Source organism: Oncorhynchus clarkii, chromosome 29 (genome assembly GCF_045791955.1).
Source record: "Oncorhynchus clarkii lewisi isolate Uvic-CL-2024 chromosome 29, UVic_Ocla_1.0, whole genome shotgun sequence".
In the NCBI taxonomy this organism is placed as follows: Eukaryota; Metazoa; Chordata; class Actinopteri; order Salmoniformes; family Salmonidae; genus Oncorhynchus; species Oncorhynchus clarkii.
The window spans coordinates 10,857,080-10,877,333 of NC_092175.1; the positions used below are offsets into that span (position 1 = coordinate 10,857,080).

The following is a 20,254-nucleotide window of genomic DNA, read 5'->3' on the forward strand; positions in this document are numbered from 1 at the left end:
GAATCCCTTGTTTGAAAAGTAACAGTATGTTGGATTATTGTTTCAGAGTCTGTTGATTCAGTTGGTATAGTATGCAATATAAATGGTTACCTACCTTGAGTTCAAACTACAGAGCATGTATTCAAATGAAACGCTTAGAATATGTAAACATTTTTCTTTTGTTTTTAAAGAAGGGGGATGTAATATGTGTAAACATACTGAATTGTATGCATGTATTGGATGCATTTTACCGCCATACTGTGCTATGATTGGTTACAACCACCCAAATGGTTAGGTCATGGGCAGTTTGATCCTGGTTGGCGATATGTGAACATGCCAGTTATAGCTAGCTAATAAAGAGCTACGCTAAGAAATATCCTGTAGTACTACATTTGATTATTTTGTACAAAGTGTGCAAAACAAGACAAGTATCTTATAAATCAAAGAGGAATATGCGAGGCATGAATATGTTGGCTACATGAATAAAGATTTAATGTAGCCAAAGTTTATAGGGTCCCCTAGGAAAACACGGACCATCACTTTGGTTCCTACCCTGTCACAATTACTCCTCCATGGCATTTTCATTCGTTGTCATGTCAAACAACACTGTATTCAAAGTGCCCACTATTATTTATATTCTAACTATAGAGTTAGAATAAACATTCTATTTCCATGATTCCAAACGTTCAAGTTTTGATCTAAATCGCAGTTGCAATGTTTGGTTAAAAATAAGGCCTAGTTTAGTGGCCCATATAGTGGCAGTGTGGAAATTATCTAAAATGAGTGTAGGAAATGCACAAATTGATGGAAATGCAGGAAATAATTTTAGGTTGAAGTTGATTTGAACAGTATTAAACAATCAGAATGGAGAAAGACCCATTGAAATAAATGTAGAATATATGTGTTGCCACCCTAGGCTCACGCACTACTCATAACGCAAATGTAGAACTTTTCTTAATCAAAAACTTTAAATACCGTCAAATTTGAAAAATACCATGATATATTTTGGCCATATCGCCCAGCCCTAATTTATATACAGATCTCTGGTAACAGTCCATTTTCTTTACATGGAGGGGGAGAGCATGATGCTCGTGAATTTGTGCGTCCCATGTTGTGTAAATTGTAACGATGAATCGAAATCCACGACTTAGCCTAATTATTGTTTTCGGGCACGTTAATTGATTTTCTTTTGGGTGTTTCACATTGCCAAACACACAGAGTCATGGCGCAAAGTAGGCTATTTATTGTGCGTTGATGATAACTGAACAGCAAGTGTTGACTAGTTTATAAAAGGTGTCGATCTGACTGAAATAAAGTCTTAACTCCTATATCCCTTTGCCATTCATAAATATAGTCACGTTGCATGATTTATGTCCGTGGAATCATATTGGGACAAGTATACCTTTCCTAAGATGTCGGGGTTTGCCAGACAGTGACGCTAAAATGAGTGACGTCTCGTCAGTGAAGCCTAACCAATTGCATCCGTGAGAGAGATGTTCATTTGGCTCTCTATTTTGCACAGGTTACTAGGCTGTTTGGCGATTATCTGCAGTGCAGATACGTTCTGAAAACATTCGATGAAGATGGTGAATCATTACTGCAGGAACAATGGGCAGTGGAGAACCTTTATTCTGATCCAAAAATGATAATTAGGCCCTCATGGACTCCAGGCATTAAAACGGAATTCAACAATATTCAAAAATGTATTGAATCATCTAAATGTATTGAACATTAATTAATTTGCCCAAGTTTATCATAAGACATGAAGAGAATGCATCAGTGATTCGTATTTCCTGCAACTTTGTGAATGAGGCCACGAGCATGCCCCTGTGTGTGGCCGTTAGTGATGATCAGGGGCGCAACTTTCACTGGGGATGGGGGGGACATGCTGGTTGAGACAATGCCACGAGTGTGCAAAGCTGTCATCAAGGCAAAGGGTGGCTACTTTGAAGAATATAAAATGTATTTTGATTTGTATTTTTTGGCTAGAAAATAGTAAATATAAAGAAAAACCCTTGAATGAGTAGGTGTGTCCAAACTTTTGACTGGGTATACAGTTGAAGTCGGAAGTTTACATACACTTAGGTTGGAGTCATTAACTCATTTTTCAACCACTCCACAAATTTCTTGTTAACAAATTATAGTTTTTGCAAGTCGGTTAGGACATCTACTTTGTGCATGACAAGTAATTTTTCCAACAATTGTTTACAGACAGATTATTTCACTTATAATTCACTGTATCACAATTCCAGTGGGTCAGAAGTTTACATGCATACACTAAGTTGACTGTGCCTTTAAACAGCTTGGAAAATTCCAGAAAATTATGTAATGGCTTTAGAAGCTTCTGATAGGCTAATTGACATCATTTGAGTCAATTGTAGGTGTACCTGTGGATGTATTTCAAGGCCTACCTTCAAACTCAGTGCCTCTTTGCTTGACATCATGGGAAAATCAAAAGAAATCAGCCAAGACCTCAGGGGGGGAAAATTGGTTCATCCTTGGGAGCAATTTCCAAACGCCTGAAGGTACCACATTCATCTGTACAAACAATAGTACGCAAGTATAAACACCATGGGACCACACAGCCGTCATACTGCTCAGGAAGGAGACTCGTTCTGTCTCCTAGAGATGAAAGTACTTTGGTGCGAAAAGTGCAAATCAATCCCAGAACAACAGTAAAGGACCTTGTGAAGATGCTGGAGGAAACAGGTACAAAAGTATCTATATCCACAGTAAAACGAGTCCTATATCGACATAACCTGAAAGGCCACTCAGCAAGGAAGAAGCCACTGCTCCAAAACCTCCATAAAAAAGCCAGACTACGGTTTGCAACTGCACCTGGGGACAAAGATCATACTTTCTGAAGAAATGTCTGATGAAACACAAATAGAACTGTTTGGCCATAATGACCATTGCTATGTTTGGAGGAAAAAGGGGGAGGCTTGCAAGCCGAAGAACACCATGCCAACCGTGAAGTACGGGGGTAGCAGCATCATGTTGTGGGGGTGCTTTGCTGCAGGAGGGACTAGTGCATTTCACAAAATAGATGGCATCATGAGGGTGGAAAATGATGTGGATATATTGAAGCAACATCTCAAGACATCAGTTAGGAAGTTAAAGCTTGGTCCCAAATGGGTCTTCCAAATGGACAAAGACCCCAAGCATACTTCCAAAGTTGTGGCAAAATGGCTTAAGGACAACAAAGTCAAGGTATTAGAGTGGCCATCACAACCTCAATCCCATAGAAAATGTGTGGGCAGACCTGAAAAGGAGTGTGCGTGCAAGGTCTACAAACCTGACTCAGTTACACCAGTTTGTCAGGAGGAATGGGCAAAATTCCCCCAACTTATTGTGGGAAGCTTGTGGAATGCTACCCGAAACGTTTTACCCAAGCTAAACAATTTAAAGGCAATGCTACCAAATACTAATTGAGTGTATGTAAACTTCTGACCCACTGGAAATGTGATGAAAGAAATAAAAGCTGAAATAAATCATTCTCTCTACTATTATTGTGACATTTCACATTCTTAAAATAAAGTGGGGAACCTAACTGGCCTAAAACAGGAAATCTATACTAGGATTAAATGTCAGGAATTATGAAAAACTGAGTTTAAATGTATTTGTCTAAGGTGCATGTGAACTTCAGACTTCAACTGTGTGTGTGTGTATGTCACGTTCTGACCTTAGTTCCTTTGTTATGTCTTTTGTTTTAGTATGGTCAGGGCGTGAGTTGGGTGGGTTGTCTGTTCGTTTTTCTATAATTTGGGATTTCTGTGTTCAGCCTAGTATGGTTCTCAATCAGAGGCAGCTGTCAATCGTTGTCCCTGATTGAGAATCATACTTAGGTAGCCTGGTTTCACTTGAGTTGTGGGTGTTTGTCTTCCGTGTCAGTGTTTGTTACCACACTGGACTGTTTCGTTTATTCACGTTTATTGTTTTGTTCCAGTGTTCTGTTGTGTTTTGATTAAACATTATGGACACTTACGACGCTGCGCATTGGTCCTCCGATCCTTCTCGCTACTCCTCCTCAGAAGAGGAGGACGAGATCTGTTACACTATATATATATATATATATTACAGCCTGAAACTGGGAGAAACGTAAACCTGGAAAAACAAAACCTTTAATAAATGTGTCTGTTTTTAATAAAATACATAATTTGAAGAATAAACATTGTTGCAATAGATTTTTCCAATCTGGGAAGTAAACTCGATTAAAGTATTCCAATAATTTTACTGTGCATTTCAGATGGAATCAAGGCATTAGGATGGACACAAATATACCTCTTTCTGCAAATACATTTGAACTACTTCTCCGATTTGGCCGGCTACTCTATGTACTGTACTTGTGGAAACACTGTCTTTCCCTCCCTCTCTCTCCCTACTCCATATCTATTTAGATCAGTGTGTCCTTGTTGGGGGCATAAGCCCCCTGTTAAACTCAGCAGGGCGTCCTGTTTTGATCGCCCCCTCTGGCCTGACTGCTCGTTAGGGACTGTGTCATTAGTGACTGTCGTTAGGGACTCTCGTTAGTGTGGGACACTGAATGGACACGGTACTGCAGCCATCTTAAATCCTGCCCAGCTCTCAGTTCCCAGGCACTGGGAATAGAATAGAGGCAGTCTTGGGAGGGTTGCCAAGCATGTTCCCCAAACCCCATCCCTTGGTGCATGGCCCAAATCCTGCTATAGCATACACATGTGAACGTACTCTCTCTCTCTCCCGGTCTCGCAATCATTCCATCACTCTAGGGCTGTCCCCGACTAAAATAAATCTTTGTCGACTGAGAGTCGGCTGTTCTTTCAACCAAACGATTGGTCAACATTTTTAAACGTGTATTTTTCCATATATAGACACACCCTATGTTTGAATAAAATCAGCTATATGTAGGCTACTGAGCTTGCTGATGCTTTAAGCACTGCGATTAAAAGTTAAGACACACAAATTAGTAAAGAGGGATCAATAGAGCCAAACCAGAAGAAAAAACCCTATTCTGGCTCAACGCATTGGACTCTGGGAGCAGTGGAAACGCATTCTCTGGAATGATGAATCGCGCTTCACCATCTGACAGTCTGATGGACGAATCTGTGTTTGACGGATGCCAGGATAACTCTACCTGCCCAAATGTAAAGTTTTATGGAGGAGGAATAATGGTCTGGGGCTGTTTTAATGGTTTGGGCTAGGCCACTTAGTTCCAATGATGGGAAATCTTAATGCTACAGCATTACAATGACATTCTAGATAACTCTGTGCTTCCAACTTTATGGCAACAGTTTGTGGAAGGCCCTTTCCTGTTCCAGCATTACAATGCCCCTGTGCACAAAGCGAAGTCCATACAGAATGAATTGTTGAGATCAGTGTGGAAGAACTTGACTGGTCTGCACAGAGCCCTGACCTCAACTCCATCGAACACCTTTGGGATGAATTGGAACGCCGACTGCCAACCAGGCCTAATCGCCGAACATAAGTGACCAACCTCACTAATGCTCTTGTGGCTGAATGGAAGCAAGACCCCGCAGCAATGTTCCAACATCTAGTTGATAGCCTTCCCAGAAGAGTAGAGGCTGTTATAGCAGCAAAGGGGGGACCAACTCCATATTAATGCCCATGATTTTGGAATGAGATGTTCGACGAGCAGGTGTCCACAGACTTTTGGTCATGTAGGGTATTTGCCACAGCTTGGTTAAAAAAATCTTTGTTGACCAACAGCCTATCAACCAAACAATCGACTAGTAGACTAAATGGGGTCAGCCCTAACTCACTCATTCTCATGCATAGACACACATGCGCACTCCCACACACAGTATTTAGTTTATTTTACTCACAAAAAAATATGGGTCTTGATCCAGGGGATTGATTGTCTCTGCTGTTGCTGCTGCTTAAAAAATCCTCTACTTTTTATGTTCTACAGCTGGACACCCCCAATGACCTTGTTGTTCAATGTACTTATAGAGTTTAATTACAAAACGCTATATATATTCATTTTCAGGATGTTGGAAATTAGTTTTTATTGTATTGAAGAAATTATGAGAGAGATTTGGTGTAGTTTTCCCACTATCTGATCATGGCATGGGGTTGTTCAATCACAGACCAATCTATCGCTTAATGGTTTTATTTAGACAAATAATCTTCTTTTTTTTTAGCAAAATGCTATATATCCGCCTCACTCTCATAGTAATAAGTAGTACTGCTAGGTTTTACACAGTCAAATGTAATAAATAACTACTGTTACGAATCCCTTTTGGCCCGACAGTCTAGGGGGGATGGTAATGAGACCCGTAACATAACTCATGCAATTTATAATAGTGACAAAGTAAAAGTGAGAACGAAATAACCACGACTACTGAAATCTACCGTCAAACTCAGGGTTTATTGGAAAACACACTGTAATAGGGGGGAGCAGGAAAAGGGGCTGAGCTGGACCCAAGGAAATAAATAATAAGTATTCAAAAACACCCCTAAGCGAGACTAGCCTACTTTAACAACAGCTAACTAACTAACCAAAAATACAGTGGGTGGTCCGCCCAGTTCTAACTAGTGTATTTAACTAAGTTTACCTACGGGTAGTGTATGCACATGGGTAACTTGTCTTGGTTCCCCCTTTTCCCACCAGCAAACAAACAAACACCATAACCAAAAACAATCCTCACAGGTGATGACAAAGTACTATGGAGGTGCTCAAACAAAAGAGAGGTCAATACACAAAGAGAGAGTGAAACAGAGAGACCTACAGACATGGCATTTACAGAGAGATTGAGCTCCACAGCAAACAACTGACAGGGTTTTTAAACAAAGGGAAAGGAACAGTGATTGGGTAGGAAACAGGAGGGTGTGTCTTCTGATTGATGATTGGTGACTGATTGGGGAGTGATGATTTTCACCTGTGAGGGGAGAAGGAGAGAAAAGAAACACACACACAGGATACACACACAGGATACTTGTATCCGTAACACTACGTTTGTAATAAAGAAATGTACAAATTATAAAAATATAAAAAATGTAAATAAAAAATAAAAAAAGTATTATTCAATAGAGCAATATGAAATCTGTATTTTAATCATTCATCAGATGTTCTTATCCAGAGAGACTTACAGTATGGGCATTCATCTTAAGATGACTAGGTGAGACAACCATATATCATAGTCAAATTTCCAGGATACGAACAAAAAAACAAACATTTTCATACACCGCTAAAATCTATGAATGAATGGATTTTACACACATGAGGGTACCCATAAGCAATCATTTCTGTTGAAAAAACACGTGAAAAATTGGTGGATTTAGAGTTTTGGAAATAAACTCTTCACTTAGAAAAGCACCTACAGTATTCACACCTATCACATGTGCTACCTCTCCAGCCTCTAGGTCACCACGCTGCTCATTATGATGCGCAGCAGCGTAGCCTAGTGGTTAGAGTGTTGGATTAGTAACCGAAAGGTTGCAAGTTCAAATCCCCAAGCTGACAAAGTACAAATCTGTTGTTTTGAAAGGCAGTTAACCCACTGTTCCTAGGCCGATGCATAGTAAAATAAAATTCTAAAAATATTTATATTCATGAAATCACAAGTGCAATATAGGAAAACACAGCTTAGCCTTCTGTCGTGTCAGATTTTGAAATTATGCTTTACAGTGAAAGAAATCCAAGCGTTTGTAAGTTTATCGATCGCATGATAAAACATTAAGTACACTTAGCATCAGGTAGCTCGGTCACGAAAATCAGAAAAGCAATCAAATGAATCGTTTACCTTTGATGATCTTCGGATGTTTTCACTCACGAGACTCCCAGTTACACAATAAATGTTCCTTTTGTTACAAAACACCTCTGTTTGTTTGGTGCGTTATGTTCAGAAATCCACAGGAAAGAGCGGTCACGGCAACGCAGACTAATTCCAAATAGTTTCCGTAATGTCCACAGAAACATGTCAAACGTTTTTTATAATCAATCCTCAGGTTGTTTTTAAAATATATAATCGATAATATATCAACCGCAACGGTCTTGTTCAGTAGGAGAGGGAATGGCAATGGCCGCCCAAACTCTGTTGCGTGAGCAAAACTCGTGCGAACACTTGACACAATGTTATCGTTCTGGCTCATTTTTCAAAATAAAAGCCTGAAACTATGTCTGAATACTGTGTTGACACCTTGAGGAAGCAATAGGAAAAGGAATCTGGTTGATATCCCTTTAAATGGAGCAAAGGGAGGCTATGGACATGGAGTTTTCAAAATAGAAGCCACTTCCTGGTTTGATTTTCCTCAGGGTTTCGCCTGCAATATCAGTTCTGTTATACTCACAGACAATATTTTGACAGTTTTGGAAACTTTAGAGTGTTTTCTATCCAATACTACTAATAATATGCATATATTAGCAACTGAGACTGAGGAGCTGGCCGTTTACAATGGGCACCTTTTCATCCAAGCTACTCAATACTGTCCTTGCAGCCATAAGAAGTTAGCCTAATAAAAACAGTTACGTAGGAATGGTGTTTGTGCAGTAGGCCTAATACATTATCACAGCATATTGGCTATATGCCTGGCCTGACAATATCGTTCTTCTCAGATCATATTACACTGAACAAAAAATATAAATGCAACATGTAATGTGTTGGTCCCATGTTTCTTGAGCTGAATATAAGATTCCAGAAATGTTCCATACGCACAAAAAGCTTTTTTCCTTCAAATTTTGTGCACAAATTTGTTTACATCCCTGTTAGTGAGCATTTCTCCTTTGCCAAGATAATCCATCCACCTGACAGGTGTGGCATATCAAGAAGCTGATTAAACAACATGATCATTACACAGGTGCACCTTGTGCGGCCATTTTAAAATGTGCAGTTTTGTCACGGAACACAATGCCACAGATGTCTCAAGTTTTGAGGAAGCATGCAATTGGCATGCTAACTACAGGAGCTGTTGCCAGATCATTTGATGTTAATTTCTCTACCGTAAGCTGCCTCCAATGTCGTTTTAGAGAATTTGGCAGAACTTCCAACCGGCCTCACAACCCTAGACCACTTGTAACCACACCAGCCCAGGACAACCACATCTGGTTTCTTCGCCTGCAGGATCGTCTGAGACCAGCCACCTGGACAGCTGATGAAACTGTGGGTTTGCACAGCCGAAGAATTTCTGCACAAACTGTCAGAAGCCGTCTCAGGGAAGCTCATCTGCTTGCTCGTTGTCCTAACCAGGGTCTTGACCTGACTGCAGTTTGGCGTCATAACCAACTTCAGTGTGCAAATGCTTACCTTCGATGGCCACTGGAATGCTGGAGGTGTACTCTTAATGGATGAATCCCGGTTTCAACTGTAGCGTGCAGATAGCAGTATGGCGTCGTGTGGGGTGAGCGGTTTGCTGATGTCAACGTTGTGAACAGAGTGCACCATGATGGCAGTGGGATTATCGTATGGGAAGGCATAAACTAAGGACAATGAACGCAATTGCATTTTAACAATGGCCGTTTGAAAGTACCGAGATACCGTGATAAGATCCTGAGGCCCATTGTCATGCCATTCATCCACCACCATCACCTTATGTTTCAGAATGAAAATGGCCCCATTTGCAAGGATCTGAACACAATTCCCGGAGCTGAAAATGTCCCAGTTCTATCATGGCCTGCATGCTCACTCACCAGATGTTACCTATTGAGCATGTTTGGGATGCTCTGGATTAGAGGTCGACCGATTATGATTTTTCAACGCCGATACCGATTATTGGAGGGCAAAAAAAAAGCAGATACCGATTTAATCGGCCGATTTTTAAAATGTGTGTGTATACACTCATTTTTATAATAATGACAATTCCAAAAATGCTGAATGAACAATGAACACTTTTATTTTAACTTAATATAATACATATGGGCTTTTGGATAGGTGTTCTTAAGGTGATTCCACAGGTTGGTGGTATTTTTTTATTTAGCCGTTGCTGACCCCATGCTTACATCTTTAGCACAAATAAGACACCTTGCTTTCCCTGGTGCCAATTCCATGTAATAGTCCCACACTGGTGCTCTGCTTTTCTCTGCCATCTGTAAAACACACACACAGCTCTGAAGTGACAATGATACTGAAGAGTCTGCATAGGAGACAAATACTCTCAACTGTTTGAATGAAAACAGAGTTTAAGTTACCTGTGATGAATGTTGAAAACAAAAATGGTCATTTATACAGTGCCTTGCGAAAGTATTCGGCCCCCTTGAACTTTGCGACCTTTTGCCACATTTCAGGCTTCAAACATAAAGACATAAAACTGTATTTTTTTGTGAAGAATCAACAACAAGTGGGACACAATCATGAAGTGGAACGACATTTATTGGATATTTCAAACTTTTTTAACAAATCAAAAACTGAAAAATTGGGCGTGCAAAATTATTCAACCCCTTTACTTTCAGTGCAGCAAACTCTCTCCAGAAGTTCAGTGAGGATCTCTGAATGATCCAATGTTGACCTAAATGACTAATGATGATAAATACAATCCACCTGTGTGTAATCAAGTCTCCGTATAAATGCACCTGCACTGTGATAGTCTCAGAGGTCCGTTAAAAGCGCAGAGAGCATCGTGAAGAACAAGGAACACACCAGGCAGGTCCGAGATACTGTTGTGAAGAAGTTTAAAGCCGGATTTGGATAAAAAAAGATTTCCCAAGCTTTAAACATCCCAAGGAGCACTGTGCAAGCGATAATATTGAAATGGAAGGAGTATCAGACCACTGCAAATCTACCAAGACCTGGCCGTCCCTCTAAACTTTCAGCTCATACAAGGAGAAGACTGATCAGAGATGCAGCCAAGAGGCCCATGATCACTCTGGATGAACTGCAGAGATCTACAGCTGAGGTGGGAGACTCTGTCCATAGGACAACAATCAGTCGTATATTGCACAAATCTGGCCTTTATGGAAGAGTGGCAAGAAAGCCATTTCTTAAAGATATCCATAAAAAGTGTTGTTTAAAGTTTGCCACAAGCCACCTGGGAGACACACCAAACATGTGGAAGAAGGTGCTCTGGTCAGATGAAACCAAAATGGAACTTTTTGGCAACAATGCAAAACGTTATGTTTGGCGTAAAAGCAACACAGCTCATCACCCTGAACACACCATCTCCACTGTCAAACATGGTGGTGGCAGCATCATGGTTTGGGCCTGCTTTTCTTCAGCAGGGACAGGGAAGATGGTTAAAATTGATGGGAAGATGGATGGAGCCAAATACAGGACCATTCTGGAAGAAAACCTGATGGAGTCTGCAAAAGACCTGAGACTGGGACGGAGATTTGTCTTCCAACAAGACAATGATCCAAAACATAAAGCAAAATCTACAATGGAATGGTTCAAAAATAAACATATCCAGGTGTTAGAATGGCCAAGTCAAAGTCCAGACCTGAATCCAATCGAGAATCTGTGGAAAGAACTGAAAACTGCTGTTCACAAATGCTCTCCATCCAACCTCACTGAGCTCGAGCTGTTTTGCAAGGAGGAATGGGAAATAATTCAGTCTCTCGATGTGCAAAACTGATAGACATACCCCAAGCGACTTACAGCTGTAATCGCAGCAAAAGGTGGCGCTACAAAGTATTAACTTAAGGGGGCTGAATAATTTTGCACGCCCAATTTTTTAGTTTTTGATTTGTTAAAAAAGTTTGAAATATCCAATAAATGTCGTTCCACTTCATGATTGTGTCCCACTTGTTGTTGATTCTTCACAAAAAAATACAGTTTTATATCTTTATGTTTGAAGCCTGAAATGTGGCAAAAGGTCGCAAAGTTCAAGGGGGCCGAATACTTTCGCAAGGCACTGTATATGCAGGAAATCCTATTTTAATAATGGACATGGTAAGAATTGACTACCAAAGTGCGAGTCATAATTCCCATGACACCTTCTAGCAAAATCTGAAAATGTATTTATTCCATAGGATATTTTTAGATTCACATAAAATAAGGTCTGTGTTTCGTGTAGGCTTACACCACCTTGCCAATTTTATAACTGCGTAGATATCCATAGGACACGGTAACTCTGATCAATATTCGCTAAATATAAGTGAAGATAATTTTTTTTGTAGAGTGGATTTATGAAAATATTTTGACAAACGTTACCTTATCCTAGTGAGATTTACACGAGTATCAAAACCCGGGGCGGTTTAAGCCTGCACGAAACACTGACCTTATTTGAAGTAGATCAAGACATTCTGTATGGAAGACATGAACGTTAAAATAACGAAGGAACCCCTTTCAAGTTCGGCCGCAAGTTGTTACAGGAATTATAACGCGTCAACTATTTCTCTCTAAACCATATACCTTTGACTATTACGAGCCTGCTGCCTACTACCCCTCAGTCAGACTGCTCTATCAAATATCAAATCATAGACTTAACTATAATAAACACACAGAAATACGAGCCTTAGGTCAAATCTGGAAACTATCACCTCGAAAACAAAACATTTATTCCATTCTGTATTTTATCTAACGGGTGGCATCCATGAGTCTAAATATTCCTGTTACATTTCACAACCTTTAATGTTATGGTATAATTACGTAAAATTCTGGCAAATTAGTTTGCAAAGAGCCAGGCGGCCCAAACTGTTGCATATACCCTGACTCTGCGTGCAATGAACGCTAGAGAAGTGACACAATTTCACCTGGTTAATATTGCCTGCTAAGCTGGATTTCTTTTAGCTAAATATGCAGGTTTAAAACTATATACTTGTGTATTGATTTTAAGAAAGACATTGATGTTCATGGTTAAGTACACATTGGTGCAACGGCAGTCGTTGATTGATAGTTTTTTATAAGATAAATTTAATGCTAGCTAGCAACTTACCTTGGCTTACTGCATTCGCGTAACAGGCGGGCTCCTCGTGAGGCAGGTGGTTAGAGCGTTGGACTAGTTAACTGTAAGGTTGCAAGATTGGATCCCCCGAGCTGACAATGTAAAAATCTGTCGTTCTGCCTCGTTCCTAGGCCGTCATTGAAAATAAGAATGTGTTCTTAACTGACTTGCCTAGTTAAATAAAGATTAAATAAAGGTGTAAAAAACATTGGCAAAATCGGCGCCCAAAAATACCGATTTCCGATTGTTATGAAAACTTGAAATCGGCCCTAATTAATCGGCCATTCCAATTAATCGGTCGACCTCTACTCTGGATCGATGTGTATGACAGCGTGTTCCAGTTCCTGCCAATATCTAGCAACTTTGCACAGCCATTGAAGAGAAGTGGGACAATATTCCACAGGCCACAATCAGCAGCCTGATTGTGTTGCGCTGCATGAGGCAAATGGTGGTCACACCAGATACTGACTGGTTTTCTGATCCACACCCCTACTTTTTTTTAAAGGTATCTGTGACCAACAGATGCATATCTGTATTCCCAGTCATGTGAAATCCATAGATTAGGGCCTAATGATTTTTTTTAATTGAATGATTTTCTCATACAGTATGTACCATTTTTCAATTTGTTGCATGTTGTGTTTTATGTTTTTGTTCAGTGTATATTGCAAAACTCGAGCTTTAATAACAAAATAGATCAGTTGGTGTTGCACTTACAATGAACAGGCTGAGCATAAATTGAAATAATATGCACTAATTAGCTTTATTATTTTACTGGACTGGTTGTAGGCTACCTGCATCTGATGGTAATGGTGCTTTCAAGACAACTGAGAACTCTGGGGGGAAAAAACTAGGTCAAATCATATCATCAGTGGTCTTCAGGTCGGAACGTCGGTGGTCTAGAAACATACCAGAGTTTCCAACTTGGAGGTTTCCAACCGGAGTTTCCAACTTGGATTCCCGGTTGTCTTCAACGCACTGAAGTCAGAAGTCTGAGATTTCCCCGAGTTCCCAGTTGTTTTGAACATGGCATTACTCTTAGCGGAAGGAGGGAGAGAGCAGCAGAGGGTCCGCCTCTTATGTTCCCTGCTCTTTCCTTACTTTCATCAGTTGAAACAGACCAGAGAGAGGGGACACCGTCTTCCACCTGATGGCGAAACTCGAGTCGCACCGTATCTGCCTCAGTCATGCACAAATTCATGTTGTTCCTGGGACCAGAGAAGGCCTCAATTAAAATATAAACGATGAGCTGCTAATAATAATTAGAAATGCAGGACAATCGATACACTACTCTTTCATTGCAGAGGCAACACGACTAGAAGTAGGGAGAAATGCGTTTGATGTTTTCTAATAGTGTTGAATAAAAACTGTTGACTGTGCTTAATAAAAACGTGAACTCACTCGTAAAAACAGCAGCTTTTTGCTGTATTCTTTGACAGTCTCGTACTGGTCATGGTTTTAAAAGTCATGACATTTCACGTAGGCTAGTGTCAAGGAGAAGGAGCGCAAAGCCTTTATCGTTGGCTTTTCAACTGAAATGTTTTGTGATCGACTTGGAATGCCTTGAAGATCGACCAGTCGATCACGATCAATTGGTTGGTGACTACTGCTTTAGTGCCTTGTTGCAAACAGGATACATGTTTTGGAATATTTTCATTCTGTATAGGCTTCATTCTTTTCGCTCTGTCATTTTAGGCCTATGTTAGTATTGTGGAGTAACTACAGTGTTGGTGATTCATTCTCAGTTATCTCATATCACAGCCAATAAACTCTGCAATTGTTTTAAAATCACCATGGCATCATGTTGAAATCCCTGAGCGGTTTCCTTCTTCTCCGGCAACTGAGTTAAGAAGGGTACCTGTATCTTTGTAGTGACTGGGTATATTGTTACACTATCCAAAGTGCAATTAATAACTGCACCATGCTCAAAGGGATATTCAATGTCTGTTTTGTTTTTTTACCCATCTACCAATAGGTGCCCTTCTTTGTGCTTGAATCTGTGCTTGAAATGCACTGCTCAACTGAGTGAACTTTAAGATAATTGTATATGTGGGGTACAGAGATGGGGTAGTGGTTTAAAAAGCATGTTAAACACTATTATTGCACACAGAGTGAGTCCATTATTATGTGACTTGTTAAGCACATTTTTACTCCTGAACTTATTTAGGCTTGACATAACAAAAGGGTTGAATGCTTATTACTCATACATTTCACCTTTTCATTTTTATCTAATTTGTAAACATTTCTAAATTGTAAATTCAGGCTGTAACACTACAGTATGTGAAAAAAGTCAAGGGGTGTGAATACTTTCTGAAGGCTATGGGAGACTGCCATAGCTTTGAGTTTGTTTTGCAGTCCACCACTGACCTCTCTCTCGCTCTGTTTTTCTCCCCCCCAGGGTGATGATCTTCGAGGACAAGGCTAATGGGGCCAGCTGTAAGCCTGACGGGCCTCCACCCAAACGGGACATAGCCAGCCTGCCATAGACCCAGGACATCCAGAACCTCTAGACTACAGAGGGGTCATAGGGACCCGACCTCGACCATTTCACCATCCTAGGCCCCTGCACTCAGCCAGGGACTTGTGTACATAGCCTTATCAACTCCCCACCTCAGGACGCACATGCGTCCCAGAAGGGGGGGGGGGGGTGTATCCTCCTCTGTTCAAAACATGTGGGAAAAAAGAGGGAGGAGCAATCTCTTAACTATATATATTTGCTGTGAAGACGTTAAGGCAGATTAGCTTTTTTTTATGACCAGTACATACCTGTATATATTTATATTGATTATGGCGATGAGAAATAAGTATTTTTAATTAGCGTGATCACTTGTAACCCCTGGCGATAACTGTGGAATTGAGTCGTTTTGTGAATATGAGCAAATTGTTGTTGTGTTTTCTGGGGATCAAACTAACAGAGGTGACTGTTTTGTATGTATGTGTTAATGAGAAGATTGTGTGTCAACAACTCACATGTTCTACAGCAATCTGTGTATGGATACTAGTGAATTTATCATTAGGCCTGTTTTATCATGATTTCAATGTGGCGTTTAACCGTTTGACAGATGTAATGAATTCAGTGTGGTTGTAGTTAAGAGGTTTGGGGAGCTTGTTAGCTGTGACCCGTTTTAGGGAAACTAACCCAAATACTTCATCTTATTTTCCACCCCTCCCTCTCCCCTATTTCACCCCCCACCACCACCACCCCCCACCACCACCACCACCACCACCACCACCACCACCACCACCACCACCACATGTTCTAGTTTCTCTTTCAGATATTATATTTTGAATCGTGTTAAAGTAGCATGCTGGTGATTTTAAAGCACACGTAATAATAAGAGCACAGTTATTTTTAACACCTTTACACACAGTTGTCAACATCGTCCCGCATGTTGGATTAGTGCCATGCAGACTCTGCTTGGTCATCGTCTCACTAGGTCAGGTTTGAGAGATTATGGTCCAACCCCATTCTTTCAGACTAGAGATGGGTTACTGTAGTTGGGATTAGGATTAGGGAGGGGGTCGGGGGGCATTAGGTCAGAGTATGATATGACTCTAGATCCGGTGTTGTAGATCGACACTGACTTTCTCAACCTAAAGGTGCGGGGTGCGTGAGTTGATTTTAGGATTCAGGAAAGATTGGTTTTACGGTACGTGCACACACTGAAGATTCTCAGCCTGTTAGTATGAATTATGATTAAATCACATTCTTTCCAAGTGCCTAAAGTAGCATGTGGATGGAAGTCAGAGAGAAGAGTAGAGGATGGTGGAGGAGGTTTAGAGTTGGTCTTTATTCTCCCTCCTGAACCAGACCATTAAGTTGTGTTGTAGGTTATTGGAAGATGGTTTTAAAGGTGTTTATTCATGTGTATATTAGGGTAAGGCGTTTCTTGTTTGGTAGTGTACCCCTAGGTCTAGGCTATCAGATACTGCATTGATACTGGAGATCTGAATACATCTATGAAGTGATATTAGATACGCAGCTCATGCCAGTGTCCCACATTTCCCGGCCTGACTATCCTAGTCTCCATAGTGGCACCTCTTGACTTCCGAATTTCTATCTCGTCTTTGTAAAATGTGATGTACCTGTCCCATTTCAAATGGTATTATCTCCAATCCTGCTATGTTTTGCTATTATCTTGTTCTTTAAAAAATATATATTTTCATCTCGTCTTATTCTGTACTTCTTCCTCTTCTTACTTCTCAGTCATTCCCCATCTCAGGCCGAGTTCATTTGTTTGTCACGTAAATTCTCTAATCTGTGCCTCAGCGCTGCTTTTCTATCTTTCGTTTTTTTCTCGATCTCACACTTAACATGGAATATAATAGTAACCGTAGTATTTTAATTCATTAGCTTTACATTTTTTTAATGGAAGGTCAGTTATGCATTTTCATTCCCAGTGTGTTGGGTAGAGGTCTTTTTAGTGGTATTTTCATTTAACCACCCGGACAATGCACATTTTTGTTTTGCAAACACCAAAGGAATTAAAGTTATTTCTGTTACACCGGCATATTTGTTATTGAGTAGTTTGTTGTATGAGTAGTTGTTTGACAGAGTGAAGAAACTGTTCAATCAAACACTGAAACCAGCTTTCCTGTTTTTCCAGTACTGTTTGTAGGTAGACGGAAATAGGGGTTTAATGCTGTCACTTCTAGAAACAGAGAGGATTCCTCTATGTCACAGGGTGTTTTAAATCACATAAACATGATAATTTACATGGATGTGGTTTATTCTAAGGTACTGTGTTTCAACGCATTTTGATATACAGTTATTGCTTCATTTTAAACCATAGACTTCATTTAATCCCATTTACAGTGTACTTTATGATTTAAATTCCATGTTACAGTAATTCATGTAGAGAAATATTAGTCACAGGCACTATAATGCTGTTCCACACATGTATACATGTGTTTTTCTTATGTTATGCATTGCCTCAAGGGAATGAGCTGGTGCTCCATGGTGGAAGCCCACTACCAGTGTCTGATTATGACACATACAGTAGAGGAAATATAGACGCAGATACCTCAGGCTATACAGCCTTTCAGCATGTGTAAAACACCAGGCAACAGCACTGAGCCCCTTTCACAGCTACCAGCAAAGACACATGGAAGTACAAAGGGCTATAAACCCATTTCACACACACAGCTAAACGTGTCAATAGGCCTAGTTGCTCAGCCACTTAGTCAAATGAACATGCACATTGCAAACCAATCTCTTCTCGACATGGACACTTTCCACATGTTCACAAAAGCCTGGCGACAGAGTTCTCTGACTTCACTGGTTCGTAAAACACACAAACCCTGAAGCCTTACTATATTGTGTGTCAGTGTATGTGTGTGTCATTGTGTGTATTTGTTTGTGTGGGAGTGCTAGGAAAGTAACGTCCTGCTGGGGAAGGGGAGATGGCGGGGAGGAAGATTAGAGGCGATACGGAGGGAATACACTAATGAGCACAGCACACTGAGGAGGGAATCTGACGGGACAATAAGCACAGTTAAGCACTTGTGTAATTAAAACAATCATCAGTGCTCTATGTGAAGACCTGTCACTAATGCCAGAGGCCTGTGCAACGACAGCGGACAAAGTCCTACTGAGTTACAAGTTAGGACTGGCATCTGGCATTCACTCAAAACAAAATGCCCTACTACTCGACAGGCTGACTCTAGCCCTGGTGCTCTTGTTAAGTGCTTCACTTTGTCCATGTTCCCTGACCGCTATCCAACGGGAAAAGTTGATAAGCTAGTATCCGTATCTATCCTCCAAAAGGTGCGTCTCCAACAGCTACATCTTACAGCTACATCATCTGAGCTGCATTATATAGGCCTGTGTGAGAGTAGTAGCCTGATTGATAATATAGGTAACTGTCTATTGCTACTACTGCAATTTTTTTCCAGCAGCGTTTCGCCACAGGTCTTCGCTGATTGACCCAGTCTAGACAGACTAGAGAAACACTTCAAACCATTTAAAACATCAATGTTGTAGCCTGATCTGATTCCCTGTGGCAGGTACCCTGCTGTTAGGTGATCATGTAACACCCGGCGCTCCCAACAACCCCCCCCCCCCCCCCCCCCCCCCCCCCATTATATTTGATCTTTCTCTTGGTTCATTCTATCCATCCAGGCTTTCAACAGCACCGCTCCCTCTTCAACCCCTCTCTCTCTCTCTTTCTACTCTTTCTTTTTTTCTCTCTCTGAGGTCTCTAATCCTGGGTCGGTCCTAATGAGCTTCAAAGCACAACATCTATTCGGCATGATAGAGAGAGCATTGAGATTAAAGAGCCTCCTCTCCTCCTCCGAACAGTGAAAAGACTGCCTCACACCGTACACTGAGTGTGGAAAACATTAAGGACACCTGCTCTTTCCATGACATAGACTGACCAGGTGAATCCAGGTGAAAGTTGTGATCTCTTATTTATGTCACTTGTTAAATCCACTTCAAGAAATGTAGATGAAAAAGGGGAGACAGGTTAAATACTTATTTTTGAGCCTTGAGACAATTGAGACATGGATTGTGAATGTGTGCCATTCAGAGGGGGAATTGGCAAGACAAAAGATTTAAGCGCCTTTGAACGGGTTATGGTAGTAGGCGCCTGGCGCACCGGTTTGTGACAAGAACTTGCGGCGCTGCTGACATTGTCCCGTGTGTATCAAGAATGGTCCACCAGCCAACTTAACACAACTGTGGGAAGCATTGGAGTCAACATGGCCCAGCATCACTGTGGAACACTTTTGAAACATTGTGGAGTCCCTGCCCTGACTAAATGTTTTGTACACTCAGTGTACATTCTCTGCCTTTTATTTCTCCCTGTTTCACACTCCTCTGCTTTCTTTTCAACTTCGTCCATCATTCATCCCTTTAAATTGTGACACCACCGGGTGGTGGTGGGATGATTCAGATATCATGTTACAGTAATCGCAAAAATCACAGACTCTGATGAGCCAGGATTGGGATTTATTTCCAGGATTTCTATCGGTCTGCTGCTGATTTCCATGAAATTCCATTCCCTAGTACTGACTACAAGCAATTGTGCTTCATTCTCTCGTGTAGGCTACATGTTCTAAATGTCACCCTATTCCCATAGGGCTCTGGTCAAAAGTAGTGCACTATGTAGGGAATAGGTTGCAATTTGAGACGTATCCCCTGTTTGGAAAGGAAATTATGCATGAAACGTTCACTGTTAGTCCAGCCTGAGGCTTTTCTGTGTGGCGTGGCTGTGACCTTTATTCTGTGCTAAATACTCCCCCTTCCAGGGCTCCCTCTCCTCCGTGGAAATATGCTGACATCTACTGGGGACACACAACAATGGTTGAACTGGTACTATTTCACATTTTTATTCAACTCAGACAGTAAGTTTGACTGTCATCTGGTGGCTGAAAAGTAGTATGCACATGAGTCAGACTGATTATTGGCCAGTGATCGTCACACAAATGATGAGGGCGAATATGTTTTACGATTTTAAACAAC

The 20,254-nt window shown here is 40.9% G+C and overlaps 1 protein-coding gene across 1 annotated transcript in view; it reads left to right on the forward strand.

Moving 5' to 3' along the window:
* LOC139388093 (allograft inflammatory factor 1-like) overlaps positions 1-17,298 on the forward strand; it is a 50,852-nt gene extending 33,554 nt beyond the window's left edge. The window contains exon 6 of the mRNA XM_071134654.1: positions 15,188-17,298. Coding sequence (XP_070990755.1) covers positions 15,188-15,275 — 88 coding nt within the window. The 3' untranslated portion in view covers positions 15,276-17,298. The remainder of the gene's footprint in view (positions 1-15,187) is intronic.
* Positions 17,299-20,254: the final 2,956 nt, after the last annotated feature.